The 14,373-nt window shown below is 39.6% G+C and overlaps 1 protein-coding gene across 5 annotated transcripts in view; it reads right to left on the bottom strand.

Annotated features, from left to right (window-relative positions):
* The window catches only part of TRPM3 (transient receptor potential cation channel subfamily M member 3), a 261,642-nt gene that overhangs the window by 26,348 nt on the left and 220,921 nt on the right, over positions 1–14,373 (bottom strand). For 3 of the 5 annotated variants that reach the window (XM_085312487.1, XM_085312493.1, XM_085312499.1), the window contains 3 exons: positions 13,573–13,698; positions 6,013–6,153; positions 1,544–1,672 (listed from right to left, as the gene is read on the bottom strand). In XM_085312487.1, coding sequence (XP_085168613.1) covers positions 1,544–1,672; positions 6,013–6,153; positions 13,573–13,698 — 396 coding nt within the window. The remainder of the gene's footprint in view (positions 1–1,543; positions 1,673–6,012; positions 6,154–13,572; positions 13,699–14,373) is intronic. The other 2 variants (XM_085312517.1, XM_085312508.1) reach the window with 1 other exon arrangement.

Raw genomic sequence — 14,373 nt, 5'->3', positions numbered from 1 at the left:
TTACCTTATGAATTTATCATTATTCTATTTGCAAGATCTTTYGGGAGAGCTGATTGTTTTCCTGAATTACTGTTGAAACTATTCCTCAAGTGATTTCTATGAATAATTCCTAGCTTTTAGTTAGCTAACAAGCTATTTGTTTTTAGTTTTCTATATTTAGCTTGAGAGCTTTTGAGCAGACTCATACAGTTCCTTAAAAAGACAAGCGCAATTCTTACAATTTTCCTATAGTTCTTTATCAGAATGCATTTTAGGCTCATCTTCTACGACCACCTCCTACACCTGCTTAGAAATGCATCCCCACAAATGTTTTTGATAAACTTTTGTGGACAGGAAAATTTGGGATGAGCGATTAGACGAAAATGGCACAAGCGACTCCTGCCAGCAGTCTCCCACCTATGGAGCCAGCGGCGCTTTGCCTCYGCCGGGGCTGCAGAGCCCTCGTGTGGCTCCCACCCCTGTTTCCCTTTTCCTTTCGGCTAGTGAAACGGGCCTCGCAATTAGCGTCTTTCTCTCTCTCGGTACCTCTGCTCCTTTTATGCATGATGTAGAGTTTGACACCTGTCTCTGAAGCCTGATCGGCTGTTTCAAGATCGTTTTTCCCTTTTTTGAGGGCTTGCCCTCAAAAGCATTTAAAATCACATTTACCGCAGAGAATACATACACAGACGCAACAGATGCAGCCCAGGGGTGCCAACGTGCCGTCCCAGCTGAGGTCAGCTCACACCGGGGCTGAATTTGGCCTCTGGTGTCATTGCGGAATAAGCGCGTATTTGGCCAAGCGGAGAGGGCGCAGCCGGGGGCGCGGAGAGGCAGGGGTGGCAGAGCAGCTCCGCGCCGCGCGCAGACCCAGCGCCGCCTCTTTGTGCTCCACGCGCCTCAGCGGCTTTAAGGAGATGCCTGCGACGGCTTGACATAATTAGCAAGAAGCTTAAAGATAAAAAGGTGTCTGTGGGGGGAGCGGACCTATTAAAAAAGTGTAGCAATACTCAAYATGGATCTAAATCCCCCCCACTTAGGCCTGTATTTACTTAAAGCTCTGTTTAGCATATTTGGGACGGACAGAAGAGCTGTAAATTTTGAAGGAACTCTATTTGGGGGAGGAGGAGTTAAATATAGCATTTTTGGCTGGCATCTCATCTCCATCTCCATATACCCTTTCCCTCTCCCAAAAATGTACTTCAGTTCCCTGGCCACATGTCAAGGAAGATGGCAAAGCCTTAAGGAATGTCAGAAGACCACCATATCCTTATGAACGCTATTAAACTCGCATCATGTGGAAATCTGAGCAGCAGAATTCCAGTGAAGAGAGTTTTTTATGCAGAGGAAGAAAGAGAGAGGTTCTTGGTTTTAAAATGGAGGAAGATTGAATCTTTAACTCTGTGTTTTTAACAACCCATCTGCTTTCTTGCAAAAAAAGCAATTTTATGACAAGCCCATCCATCAAAAAATACCTGAAGAAAAATAATAAAACTAGGTATCAAAATGAAAAAAAACATTTATTTCCTTTTTCACTTTGTCCCCCTGGTTGGGCTGATTTTACCTCTCTCATCTTCTCTATTCCCAGTGTGAAAATGTATGAGATGACAATCCATTCCTGTGTAGATGGCCAGCGATCCATCTTCACTAACACTATATAATTGAACAGCATCAAGTACCCTATATATGCCAGCTGTAAGGAAACAAAAAGAATATCCATAGTCACTACATTTATGCAGCTCAGGCAGCTTCTCAGGCGTGGTTTGATATTCTTAATTCCAGTAAACAGACAGACGAACAATCAGACAGTGCTCTGGGTTCTCCGAAAAAGCTCATGTTAAATCACATGCAGAGTGGAGTCTGCAAAACAAATGCTTTAATCTCCTCTCCCCCACCTATATCTGCCTCCCCAACAAATCTGTATTAACACAACCCCCCTGGATCACCTTACAGTGGTGGGAACTCTGATACYCGGATGTGAACTAGCATACATTGACTAGTTAGGCCACCTATGTGTGTATTTCTCCCTAGCCCAGTTCTAACACTCTTTACTCCTCTAACACACCCCCTCCTTGCTTTTCATCATTGTGCATCTAACTTGAGCTCACTCTGACTTTCCATGCCTTTTTTGCACAGTCCTTATCTGAAGCCTAAAAAGCTCTAGATGTTGATATTGATCTCCCTACCCAGCGTAGTATTGACTTRACGTATATCATGACTCCTTCCCTAAACACTACTACTCCTATTGATCTTACTGCTGCAAGTAGCCATATATTCTTGTCTTCTTTTTTGCATATTTTAAAGTACAACCATTTTGCTTCTCCTTCTCTAATATATTTGTTTGTTTACTCTGTATCAGACTCAAGATGTTGCAAGTGTAGAGAGTATCTTGGGAATTTTGTCTGGGATTTTTCCACTGTTCAACACCTCACCAAACAGGATTTATAGTCTTGTTGCTAGAAAAATATTTTTGCACTGTGTAAAAGCCACAGAATTCTGGCTTTCCTTTCAGCTTCTGATTTGAAGGATACTCATACCAATACTATCAGCACAGGTAAGAAACCCAGTCGAATCACTCACTGCTTGCCATCTACTTACAACAGAGGAGGAAATGACCTCACTTGTCTTTCGGTTTGTGCATGATGACAGATTGCAATGCCCAAGTCTAGAGCTATCTTGGTCTTCCCTGAACATGCCTGAAGGAAATAGGGAGCAATACTACTTACATCAGCATCCAGGGCATCACATGAGTTAGCTGAAACCCTGGATACAYACCTCCCTGTGAAGGAGCACTTTCTACCACACTGCAAAAAGCCAAGTGAYGGTGTCAGCTAGTGTTCCTCTTAGTATGTGTTTATTAGATCTCATTAAGAAGTAATTAATAGCAAATCTTACTGATTTATTTTGAGTCATAAACCTTTAATGAACTTCTATGGTTAGTGTGGCAAAAGAATAGGGACATTAAAGTAGTAGAAAACATAAGACTCAGAGTGTAATTAAGGGCCTTTATTTTTTCTTGATTTTCTTCTGAGATTTTGTCAGCCAGATTACTGAAAATTACTGAAAATTTTCACCTGGCAAAAAGAGATTACATCTTGATTTAAGAATCACGTGATGCTGAAGCTGTGTCCCTTTCATCCAAGAGACAAGCCCATCAGGCTGCTAGTGACACCCTCTCTTTCCCTCCTGCAACCTATAACTCTGCCCCCCCACACCACTGTCAAACCTCAGTGCAGCTGCCAATGATGGTACCCAGGTGTCTCCAAAAGTGCTATTACTCAAGTAGCTGAACACTCTTCTTTCGTGTGTTTCCGTGGCTTGGCAGAGAGCTAAGGGCTGCTCTTCCCATGCTTGAAGGCACCRCCTGAAGAAGCTAAGCACAGGAAGGCCTGCTAGGCTGGGTTACTCCCTGCCCTCTCCGTGACTGCTCTCCCACTCTGCACGTATTTGTATAGTATAAGTGTTTAAGTGTATAAGTGTATAAGTGGCAAAGCCACTGTGATGCTTAGAAGATGGTTCTTAACAGGCTCCAATTTCCTCCAAAGGTCTTCCCCAGAGGAGAAAGTAGAGATGTGGCTTCTTACATCTTACATCTTGCACTGAGGCTAGCACTTCAGCCAAAAGCTAGTAGTTCAAAAGAGGCCACCCTCTTCACTGGCAGTTTGTGAGATGAGATCTTTGAGTCACGGATTTCTATACAACAGCCACAAAACAAGACAAAGTAGTTTTTGAAACTAACAGATGTCCAGAGTGAGAGGTGAAAGATTTGTTTTTGAGAAAAGACTGTTAGACACCTGTGCTGAGCCAGAATATTACTTATTCAAACATCCCTGCACTTGTCCACTCTTCTGTATTTTAAGAGTGAGGGTTAATATAGATACTGAATAGCAGATAAGAGAATATAGAAAAATCAAATGGTTTTAACTGATGTACAGTAGCCATGGACACATTTCATGTGTTGCAGACTGTGGAGTGTAAAATTTGGGGTATTTCTTTTGACAGCTACGATTAGTGCCCCCTTCTTTTGAAAAATGAGATCGGCTGTGCATTTTTAACCCCCATCTAAAAGATACTTTCACTTTTTTCTCTACAAGTTCCTCGATGTATCCAACTGGCCAATCACTGCAGGCAGGATCCACCTTAATTTGCTCTTGAAACTCAGTGTAGCCAAGATCCAGATTTAATAAGTGACCTTGACTGAGACCTGCCTTAGGACATAAAACTGTAGAAACAGGTCTAAATGGAAATGCAGTATTGATCTCTTTCTCCCATTTCAGAATTGAACTAACAGGGAGAGCCAGGATACGTCTTTCTGCTTATAATGGAAAGAATCTTCTGGTTATGTATAATACATTTTGCAATTGATAATGATACTAGACTGCTGATGAGCAGTTTCTAGACTCATCAGCCTGATTAACATGCATTGGCTACAGTTCAGCACGTAGTAATTCCAAGTTGCCAAACTGGAGCTATTTGCTAGCATAAGCTGTCCACCACAATTCAGTCTCTGTTGATGTGCATTGTTCCTGCTGTCTGTAGATGTATTGTCCATATCTCAGAAATGTATTTTTTTTTCATTAAGAAGTCATCTACAGAAGGAGGGAGAAAAGTACATTCTTTGCAATTACTGAAGCTGACTGCTTTGYGTTCAACAGAAAGATAGAAAATAGAGCTTCGAAGGATGAGAAGAAATCATCTGGCCAATTCAACAGTGCCAAAGCAGGGTCAGTTATACTGTGCTATACTGGATACAGATTTAGAAATCACTAATAATGGAAAAATCTACCATCTCCTTACACAATTTATGGCAGTATTTCTCAGAGTTACCTGTTAGCAACAGTTTCCTAGCATCCCACCTAGAACTACTTTGTTGCAATTTAATTCATTTCTTTTTGTCCTGTTCCTCAAGGATGTGGTGAATATTCCATTTTGTTCCTCTTTGCAGCTACATATTCATATTTGAAGACAATTAAATCCTTTCTTTAGAGTTCATTTTCCCAGAGAAAATAACCTTACATCCTTAAATATTTCCCTGTAAGTAACACTTTATAGACCTCCAGAAACATTTTTCTTATTCTCTTTTGAGWCTTTCAAACCAGTTGACATTTTCTGTGTGATGTTGAAGATGGGCTATAATATTCCAAGCAACATTTTACTAGTGCCAAACAGATAGAAAATATTGCTTTTGGTGTTCATTTAACATTTATCATCCCATCCTTCTACACTGTAGTGTAATTTTCAAATTTAATAAYCAGTCTCTATTCCATCCTCCAAGTTGTGAATGAAAATACTAGCTAGTCCTGATGTAGGAGAGACCCTAGTGGAACCCTTCCTAATCCTTGTTTCCAGCTTGATAGTGAATAATTAATAACTGCTCTTGAGGACTAATTGCAAAAAGTTTTGCATCTACATAATAACTACTTAATATAGCAGTCATTATTTTATCAGTGAATATATCTAGTAAAGTTTTTGACATGGTCTTATCTAAGTCAAAATATAAGACATCAGCTGCTTTATGCCCCATCTGCAAGGCCTGCTTCTTTATAATACAGGAAATTAGATTGTCCTGACACAATTTGTCCCTGAAAAATCCATGTTGGCTGCTACTCATATCTTTGTTTTTTAACTAGTTACACACTTTGTCTGAGAGACACTCTGCAGATTAGCTGAACAGAATAAAGCAAAAATATTCCAAGCAAAAATGTGCTTTATCTGCTTATTAGTTTTATCTGTTATTGTCCAGTTTGACCCCACTTGCTGACAGCAAACTAGCACTTACTGCTGTAGTTGAAGAAAAACATACACAGTTCATATTTTAACCACTAATTTTCAGAATGAAGCAGTAGTATTTAAAAATCTTAGACAGGTCTGCAAGTGCTGGCTGACACCCCAAAATGATGTTTATGAAAATATTTATGGAGAAGTGCTCCAGTGTATGCTTGTGCAGACTTTCAAAGAAATATACATGATGGCCTTGATCTTATCCCAGTACTTCTTCCCATAAGTAGTAACATAATAGGAAATATATCTTACTGTGTAAAACCAAAATTTAACAATGGGAGCATTGTAGAACTCATAGATTTTTCTTCCAACGGGGATCAGTCTGTGCCTGCTCTGAACTTCCTCTTCCTCTTTCTTTCTTGATGTCTCTCCATTCCCTCGTCCCAGCATTGCCTATGGGAAAGAATATTTTTTTGTGTTTCTTTCATTGTGAAAGATGAATAAAGTTATTTTTTGAAATTTCAGAAGGAAATCATTCAAAAATTCTCTGATTTCTTGATCTTTAGAAAAAAGAGATGACTGTAGCTCTGTGTAAAGTGTTTTGTTCTCAGATTATCTTCTATGTAAGAAGCTACCGTTTAATAGCTTGCAAACTGAAAGAGCAATGCTTTATCAGGAACTGTCAAAACCAAGCTAATCCTTGATTGGTAGATGAAAAATAAGATGCAGAGAACATTCCCCCGCTTTGCTGTACTATTTTTTTCCTAGCAGTAGCTTCTTATTGTATACTTTTACAAGTCAGCACAAGTATGCAGTTGACTTGTATAAGCATATGAAGTTTGTATGCTTACACAAAACGAACATACACACAGAAAACAGAGAAGTTTTGAATATAGTGTTAGAAAGGAAAGATCGTAAGGTTGACACTGAAAGAGAACAACAGGGGGAAAGATGGATTGATGGTTGCTGAACTGGAAGCAATGAAGCTAGTGATGGTTTTTGCGTTGATCACTGGATCTRCCTTTGGCGATGATCCCACAGTGAACTTCACATGGATGTAGAGGATGGAGCAATACAGTTCACTGCAGGATTAAGGCCTTGGATTGCAAACTTCCCTCTGCAGTGCTTGTAGCTTCTTCTACAACGAAGCTGCAGAGTGCTCATGCATTGCCTGCKGCTGACTTGATTTCACTGTTACTACTGCAATTGACGCTTCCTGAAGATCTACCCAGAGCTTGACAAACACATGCTTTAGAAGTCCTCAGTAGTATATGTACAGCTAACAGGCAAAAGAAGATAATATTATGTTTACTCTTAACTTCACGCTCAGCCTCATTGAGAAGTGGCAGGACTGACTAAACACTCACTAAAATTAAAGTGTCCCTTTATATTTAGAATACAAATGAATCTTATCAATATTCTCTTTAAAAAAACTCTTTTGTGAACAGTAGATGAATAACGGATTTTATGTTACTGTGTCCTGAGCAAATTCTTTCTATTTAGTTTGTAGTGGCAGATATAGATTGTAGTACTCCTGCATGTGAAAGCAACTGCAAGAATCAARATATAATTGCCCTATCTAGGTATGCAGGGACTGCAACATGATGCTTTTATTGAAATGTTTCTATAATGTTTTCCTGCAAGTAGATCAAAGCACTTTAGTACTTTTATATTAACTGAGGCAAACTTTCAACATCCCTGAAGATACTATTGTTCTCAACCACAATTTAAAAACGTGGAAAACTAAGCCACTGAGACAACTGTTACAGAGAACAATGAGCTGCCAGACATGCTGCCTTTCAATGCAAAGACCCCTCTTTTATCTGCCTCTGTGTTCTCTAATTCAACAGGATGTTCTGCACACACTTCACTGATCAGCTTCAGGTGAGATATTTGATCTGGTTCTAGTGTTGCAGGAAAAGGAGATGATTTATGACCACAAAGGCCAAGCAATTCCCACGTTTTTAAAAGTAAGAATCATAATCTTTTCTTTTCTTCCTTTTTCTTGGCCTCAGGTGGAGCCATTCATACAGTCTTTGGTCATGTAAAATATTATATTTTAATAATAAACTGATGACCACACTTCTTTCAGTCAGTCCAGATATTTGTAACTCTMCTTACATATGTGATCCTAGATGCTTGCTGTCTAATTTCTCTTGCACTTAATTTACAAATTTATGTTTTTCTCTGGTATTATTTCTTTTCATATAGTCTCTTATATTCTTGAATTTAACTATGCACAGATGCTGCCTTTCACATTTTTACTGAAGTAGAGCAAAAACTCAGAACACAAGTATGGCACTCGCTGATATCTTCTTAGAACTGCAGTCTACTTTGAAGAAGTTATCTATTTCCTTTACCTTTTTATGCCTGTTCAGATTTCTAAGTTCTTTACTATACATATATAAAACAATGCTTAAAAAAAAAAAAGATTGCCCCCATTCTGATTCTTATTCAGAAAAAAATCCCTTAAAGTCTAGTAAGAGTTTCATAAAAAGAAAAAGGAAGTCACTGCTGAGCAGAGAAGATGGTTGAAGGGTTCTCATTAAATAAACAGATAGTCCGCAAGAACATGAGACCTACTGAATATAATTGTAGTAACAGAGACTATACAAGCTTCACAAAACCCTGCGCATTGTTACTTGAGGACTACAAAACCAAACTCATTCCCAGATACAGATCAAGGACTGGCTCTTTGGGAGAAAAGTGGATTATGATCTAAATGCTTTGAAAAATTTCTGGCTTACGAAATTACTCATTTCTTCGCTTCTCTCTACCTCCTGACATTATTTTAGGGGAAAGCTGCCATCTGGTGCTACAGAGTTTTCCATAGCTTTTCATGAGGCTTTGTCTCTGCTGTCCTCTTGTGCTCAAGAATTTTGCTGGAGAGGTAAAAATGAATGCTGGCAGCTTTAACATATGAGCAGCACAGTGCTTCAGTGAAGGGGATTATTTATGAGAGTTTAAATCCTTCACAATTGTATAAATTTCCCATTTCTGAGAGACCCTCAGCTGTTATTGAAATCAGTGAGTTGGAGTGTTTTTAGGATAATGCTCTTTCAGTACCTGGATTTATGTATGAGCTCATGGATACTGATTTCCTGTTTGTTATTGCTTTCTTGTTGATAAATGGTGCTGTAATTTGTCATGTTATAATTATTTCTGAATTAACTATGTAACATACAATACTAACCTTTCCCTTCCCCCAGGCTACAGATGGGGAATTGCTCTGCAATAGCTGGGGATTAGATTTGACCTAATGTCCCCAAATGTTAATTATATCACAGTATTAACCATCTGAAAAGCCTCCCCATTAAAAATATATGGAAATAACTAACATAAGTCCTTGCATTAACAGAATAGCTGCAATGYTGAATGTGAATAAATGTGTTTGCATTTGAAAGGAGAAACAACAGAGTAAGAATAACTCAAGACACTGAGTGTAGGTGATATATCTCTAATACACAATTCTGTCCGTGATTCACTATGAGTCATGCAAGGTAAACCTGACAGCAGCGCAACATGCGAAGTACAGTACAACTGTATCATTTTAGCCTGAGGGGCTGGGGATGATGTGTGTATTCCTTTTACATGGAGATAAACTAATTAGAATTTCAGAGTTTTTTTTTTCTTCAGGCATTTTGCTTTATTTAATTGAGGACTATTTATTGATAGAGAACCAGGACACTTCTGGGTAGTGTACTTCTGAATTGAAATATGTTCTTTAGAGAGCAGCATGATATCCTATGATATATTTATCTATTTATAACTGAAAAATGGGAATTTGAATCCTAATAATATGATCACAGGCTCTTCAAATTTTATCTTTAGTGAAATGTATATGCTACTTACAGACTTTCCTAATATTTACACAGGAAACTGTACATAGGTGGGTGGATATCTCATACCCCATTTCTCATACCACACGTAAGGAAGTGGTGTCTCCATGATAATTGTTCCAGAGTTACAGTTCTTTGTCTTGAACTACTGGTAGGGAAAAATGTTTAATGCCTCTGAATTATAAGCTTATAAAATGGGATTTTGCACATGCTCAGCAGTTCTTTGTGCTGAATATAGAGAACACATCTGAAACACTAGTTGCAGCCTTAGGAGCTCATTCCTTCAGACTGCTGAACACTATGAAAGAAGCAGAGTGCTAAAGTGGTTGCTTAGCAGCTGTGCAAGATGTTTCCAAACAGCTTGGAGAAATGAGGGAAATTGCTCATTATACAGGGGGCCAGCACTGGCCTAGCACCTTGCAAGTCTCTAAAAAGTCTCAAACTGTAGTTTTTAAGAAGGAATGCCTAGCTGTTGTGTTGGTACCTTGTGCAGATGTAAAAGTGCTGTGAAAGCACTTCTCCCAATGGAGGTTGGTAAGAGGTGGGTGAGATGGAGATGGAAGAACTCCAGATCCTTGGGCCACTGCTGCCCATAGCAAAATGGTCTTCAAAATGATGCCAAAATGCCCTCAAGCATGTTAAAACTATCGCTACTTAAATTTCTCTGTGTGAAAGTAAGCACACGCAGAATAGCATAATATAAAAAATAAGAAATGGTCATTTAAAATTAATCAAAATTTTAATTTGTCTGTAAATGAAAACCACTGTGGCAATTCTAGATAGGATGGTTCATGTATTTGTCCCGATTAGCCATAACTGATGTGGCACTGATGATCATAGAATTACAGAATCAGTAAGGTTGGAAGGGACCTCTGGAGATCATCTAGTCCAACTCCCCTGCTCAGCAGGGTCACCTAGAGCATGYTAGACAGGGYTGCATCCAGGCAGGCCTTGAATATCTCCGGAGAAGGAGACTCCACAACCTCTCTGGGCAACCTGTGCCAGGGCTCTGTCACTCTCACAGGGAAGAAATTCCCCCCTCACGGTCAGGCAGAACTTCCTGTGCTTCAGTTTCTGCCCATTGCCTCTTGTCCTGTCACACAGGACAACTGAAAAGAGTTTGTCCCTGTCCCCAACACCCTCCCTTTAGGTACTTATAGAGATTGATAACATACTCATGATGGAGGCCACATGCGATGATGTAAAACCAAATAGCCCTTTCAGAAAAAAGAAAATTTCCCTATCCCTATTGCATAGATTGTAATTGGGTCTGGCTGTTGTACCTTGCTTTAGTTGGGCAATACAGAGGGAYAAAAGTTTGCACACTTCAGTGCCTGTCCTGGGACAGAGGGGTACTGGTACCAGCTCGGTGACTGCCAGCCGTGTCCTGTGTGGTGGGTCTCTGTTCTCAGCTCTTTCAGATGCTACTGCTAACGGGCAGGCAGACTGTTCGGGTAACCCCACCATGGAAAATAGGTTTCAGGGTTATGGGAAAACAGAGTCTTTCTTATAAACAGCTTTCCTTCTTGCTTTAGAACAGGTTGCCTGYAGTCCCCACCAGCACTCGGGAACCTTACACAAGTGCTGGTGTTCAAAGTTTCCCAACTTAAAAATCGCGTTTTTCCTGATTTAATATTTAGCTACTTTTACTAAAGAGGAAAGGGTAAGAATACACAACATGAATGAGATACATATTGTCCCAAAGGCCASCACTAACCAACTTCGCTGTTGTTGAAATATCCTAACTCAGGCTTTTAGTGCTGTTTATGAAAGTCCAAACCTCTATTTTTATGTGGGGAATTAGAAAAAAACAACCAAAACAACAAATAAAACACCCTCTAAAAGGTTTTAATGTGTGGTTCTGTAAAATTTACTGAGGAACTCTAATGTCCTAGCTATAGGGCACCAAGTAGGGATAAGGACAGTCCCAGTTATAGCTTCCAGAATCAGCACCATTTTTGGATGAAGCTAAACCATTGTGTTTTTTGACCAACCCCCAAATCAGCCACTAAATTAATGCCTTGGTCAAGACATAGCACAAACACAAAAGGTCCCTGGTCTTTAGATTTTAGAGCCTTTCTATTCCTCTTGTTCTACCACTAAGGATTAATGACTGGCAGATCCATGAAGAAATTGTGTTAAACTGTCTAGTGCTGAGGCGATGATGGCAGTGGTACTCTAGCACATTTTTGTGAATACTGCAAAAAGCAAGTCTGTTACCTAGCATCAAAGTGTTAAAGAAATGTGTGCCCAGCAATCTCATATACCTGTTACAATTTAAAGCAGGTGTGAGTAACAAATAGTTTACAGTGAATAAACACTGCATGTTTATATAGCATATCCCAATATTCACCAGTCCTCCTTTGAGAGGGGCACGGTGCAAAATAGATATATATTCACATACAGATGCACCCATGTGTGGACTTATTTCACTGTTGCTGTATTCTGTGATTCACCTGGGTTTAACAGCAGAGGAGGCATATTTCAAAAGGAATCAATCAGCTGAGCTTGTCTAAATGTGATCCTTTTATGTTAGGGGTACTTTTATAAAAATGCACATGGACATAATATTGCAGGAATGCAAAGACCTGAGTAGTATTCATTGGAAATAAACAGGAAAAGAGCTAGGTGAAATAAATAGTTTATTGGCCAGAAGTGGACTTTTGGGTAGAACAAAATGCTCTTTAGCTCACCTTTTTTTTTTAATTTAAACTTTAGGGCAAGAAAAGCTCAGAAACCCAAACCAGTAGAATTTTTTGAAAATATTTCAAACAATTGTATACCAAATATCTAAACAAATAAAATGAAACTGCAGCAAATGCATATTTAAAAAACCTATGCATTTGTTCTGAAAGGAAAAATATAGAGAATAATATCCATTTGCTTTTGAATAAAAATAAAACTAGTCAAGAAAAAAACTCATCAATGAACCAAAAATGTCAGCTATTCAAACAGGTTTTATTACAAATGCTTCAGCAGCAGGTGTTACGCATGCAATGGTTAGGGGCAATGAATGATCTGATAAAGCAGAGTTGAAAAATTGATTAAATATTTGAGAAATCACCTCATAATTATTTACTAATCCTAATAAACCATGAATAATGTCCCCTTAATATAAGTGTAACTAAAGCGAAGCTTCACAAAGGCACTTCGTGAACAGTCTCTCAGGGATCTTCTTGTCCTTGGAGAATAGACCAGATCTAACTTATGTCAGGTCATTTGACTAAGGCCAGAAGGAAAAACACTCCCAAATTCAATCTAAAGTCTTTTTTTATATTTAAAACATGTCAGGCAGGACCACTCTCTGTGACACTGTGCCTGAAGGGGACAAGATATAACTATATCTCTGATATCTAACCACAGACATGTACACAAAGGCTTCTTTGCTAGCAAATCATTCTCTGCAGCACTAAAGGGCAATGCTGCCGTAGCTCTAAAGCTGAACTGAAGAAGCCATTTTAYACTCCTAAAGTCCTGAAACTCGCAACAAATTATACGTGCAAAATGTTAAGTCAGCAGTAGGGGTCCCACGATTTTATTTCTAAAATTGCTGGAATCCATGGAAACATTTCTCTCTTCTACAGAAAAGGCTGTATCTATCTGAAATTTCATTGGAGTGATGCATCAAATTTGAGGGAGAAGTTGGGCAGAGTCGATGACGGGAAAGAGCAACAAGACTGTCAGCACACTGAAAGGGGAAGGGAGAGAAGGTCTAAGGCTTGTCTGGAAAAGCATGTATAGTTTAGCACATCACTTCCTTGCATTGGGAGTCAGAAGGTGAAAAGGAAACAGTATTGTAGACAAGAAACCAGGAGCTGGGATAATCACAGAGAGATGGAGGTGACTTCTTCCCCAAATTCCTACCCATTGCCAAGAAAAAGGCAGCTTGCAAAGTGCTTATTTGATTTGAATAGGCACTTCGTGAGCGGATCAGAAACCAGGGACAGTAAATCACCATCAGCAGCTCACGGGCAAAGTACAGCCCGCTGCTGCKATTCAGGCTTCTGGTCTTTCCCAACAGCCAGGTTCTTGCCTGCAAACGGGTCCTGTAGGTGGCTCTTGTGGGCTGCTCCTTCCTCTTGCCTGCATACTGGGTCCCATAGGCAGGTCCTTCTGCCTGCCCGCAGACGGGGTCCTGGGGGCAGCTCCTGCTGTTTGCCTGTGGGAAACAGTCTGTTTTTTTTTTTTTTTTTAAAGTTACCTAGGCAAACCCCCTCTTATTTCTGCTCCTCTAGACCTAGAAGTACTGGGTATGAGTTGTAAGCCTTTCAAAGACACCACAGTCAGAACCAAAACAAACTGAACAAGCTAAGGCAGGATTGTTAACTCTGACGATATAGCCCGAATTAGAAAGCGTCCAACAAGTCTGAGAACAACAGACTGGAAGTAGGTGACTTGCATAATTTCCTGAGTGTTAGCTATTTGATTCTCTCTGTGGTATAAATTATTTATCTAAGGCTATGTKACTACTACAGACAAGCCCTTCCTTAGGCAGTTCTGCTGTGGAAGGGCTGAGCAGTCTAGCTACCTGCTAATATCTTCAGTGGATTAAAAATTGCCTGTGTATATATGTGAGAAGCGCTGACTACAAATCCACGAGGAATTTTGAGCAATATTTCCATCATTTTTCTTGCCTACTTGCACACTAACTTGCACTCTAATGAAGAGAACCAAGAGAAAAAAAAAAGTCTGTAGCTTTCATCACTCTCTGGGCATCTCCATGCCAAGGATGACGTAGTGAGCAACTTTTCTATMAGGGTTSCTTACTCATCTGTCATGTCYGAGTGCTTTCAATTCTGAAATCTCTTCAATTTATTTCAGACAATGCAGCTTC

The sequence above is a fragment of the Rhea americana genome, unplaced genomic scaffold, assembly GCF_003343005.1.
Source record: "Rhea americana isolate MKP2758 unplaced genomic scaffold, rheAme1 scaffold_11, whole genome shotgun sequence".
Lineage (NCBI taxonomy): Eukaryota > Metazoa > Chordata > Aves > Rheiformes > Rheidae > Rhea > Rhea americana.
Note: the sequence above shows the minus strand (reverse complement) of the source record. Positions and strands in the feature narration are given on the sequence as shown.